Genomic DNA, 2,133 nt, shown 5'->3' on the forward strand with positions numbered 1-2,133 from the left:
GCCCCAGTGACCTCTGCTTCTCTGCAATCACTTATTAAGTTTGTTTGAGGTGGTATTTTAATGCAGAACTTTAAAAAGTTAGAAGAAGCCTTTCATTAATTAATCCTGTGATTATACACTCACACACACGTGTGCACACACACACAAACCAACATATTAGTGTACTTTAGCTTACTAAAACATTCCTGCTGTATGAATTCCTAACAGATGATCAGTGGATATCTTAGAGCAAAGGGATTAATTGTACAAAGGAAAAGAATACGCAGCTCTTTAATGAGAATTGACCCTATGAGTACTGCAGGAAGACGGGCCCAGGTAATCCAAAGAAGATCATACCGAGTTGCATCCCCAAACAGTCTCTGGCACATGGACAGCCACATGAAGTTGATAAGGTAATTCATTCTTGTACAGCTGTATGGTATATTAGGTAGCTCTAACACTTTTAGTTACCTGCATTATTTATTACTGAATTTGATCTGAGCAAGGTAAGCCAGTTTATTGTAATCTCATTCATTTGAGAAAAGTAATAGAATATCAATTTTCTGATCAAAAAATATTTAGGATATATAATTTATGTTCTGGTTTCCTTTAAATATTTTTTTTTTGTAGATGGGGATTTACTGTTCATGGATGTATTGATGGATTCTCGCGTCTTATTCCATATTTAAATTGTGCATTGGATAACAAATCATTCACAGTTTTAAAAGTTTTTTGCAAGGCTGTTGTGAAGTATGGCTTACCATCTCGAGTAAGATCAGATCATGGAGGAGAAAATACTCAAGTAGCACTACTCATGAATATCCTGAGAGGACTGCAGCGTGGTAGCCATATTACTGGACGATCAGTACACAACCAAAGAATTGAAAGGCTTTGGAAAGACGTATTCTCACAGGTCATTGAACCATTTTACAAGGAATTCTATGAAATGGAGGATCTTCGTATTCTGAATCCAGACAATAATGTACACATAGCATGTCTTCATTTAGTGTACCTTAATGAAATTAACAAACGACTTGAACTATTTAGAAATGGTTGGAATATGCACAGAATTAGAACAGAAGGAAACCGAACACCAGAACAGATTTGGTCAGATGGGCTTCTCATCACAAATTCTGCTCCATCAGATGCTACTATTGAACAGCTTTTATTAGAAAACTTACAAAGAATTGGGGGGCCAGCTTTAATTTCTTCTGATGTGACTGAGGAAGAAGAGTCATCCAACACATTAAATTTAACTAATCAGCAGATGGAAATGCTTTCTGCTGAATTTCAGCATGGAGATGGATTACAGGATAACTATTCTCGATGTGTCCGTTGTGTTGTTCAGCTTTTACAATCTAATGCAGACAGCACTGCATCATCAGCTTAACATCATATTGGAAAAAGAATTAAGAGAGTTGTCAACCATGATTTCATTTTCAGTTTTAGTATTATTGGAAGAACCCTAAACATATAATTTCATGTTCCATTTTTTTTATAATTTTCTATGTTTTTTATTGTGCTGGCAGTAAATATAATAGGTTTACAATTATGCTTAGTAAACAGTCTCTTTCTTTGACTGTATCTTTAATTGAATGTACTGTATGTCTTATATTTTCTGATGCTGTAAAATACTGCCTTAAAATACACATGCACAAGCAGAAAAAAATCAACTTTACTTTCAGTTTCTAAATTGCAAAAGAATTGTGAAAATGTCTGATGTTTAGGTACAGTGGACAGTAGGGCAGAATGTAATTTCAGAGTCATAGAAAAATAAAATCAAGGAAAGGTAAATGTTAAAAATAAAAAAAAAAACATTCAGCAAACACTTTAAATAGACAAAAGAAATTTGAGTTAAACAGTATGTAACAGAAGGGATTGGAAAATTTAAACTATGAACTGTGCAAAAGAAAATGTTACTTTAGAATAGTTATTAGTCATATTAAATACTAGACCGAGAGCAAAAAAATATTAACTTGACCATACTAAATGTAACATTAACCTACTAAAATGTCAGAAAACAAATTGTCCATTCAAGGTATATGCTTTAACATGTAATGGTAAATAGTAAAAAAGAAAGATATCCAATAGCACTCACTGCACCACAGTAGAAGAGCCAAGAATTAAAGGTGATCCACAGATTGCCAGGGTATC

The 2,133-nt window shown here is 33.7% G+C and overlaps 1 protein-coding gene across 1 annotated transcript; it reads left to right on the top strand.

The window, feature by feature from the left end:
* Positions 1 to 338: 338 nt before the first annotated feature.
* Positions 339 to 1,489, top strand: LOC120517990. The gene is made up of 2 exons (XM_039740535.1): positions 339 to 392; positions 610 to 1,489. Exons 1-2 carry the CDS (start codon positions 367 to 369, stop codon positions 1,367 to 1,369), a joined length of 786 nt encoding a protein of 261 aa, XP_039596469.1. The 5' UTR covers positions 339 to 366; the 3' UTR covers positions 1,370 to 1,489.
* The last annotated feature ends 644 nt before the right edge of the window (positions 1,490 to 2,133 follow it).

Source organism: Polypterus senegalus, chromosome 17 (assembly GCF_016835505.1).
Source record: "Polypterus senegalus isolate Bchr_013 chromosome 17, ASM1683550v1, whole genome shotgun sequence".
In the NCBI taxonomy this organism is placed as follows: Eukaryota; Metazoa; Chordata; class Cladistia; order Polypteriformes; family Polypteridae; genus Polypterus; species Polypterus senegalus.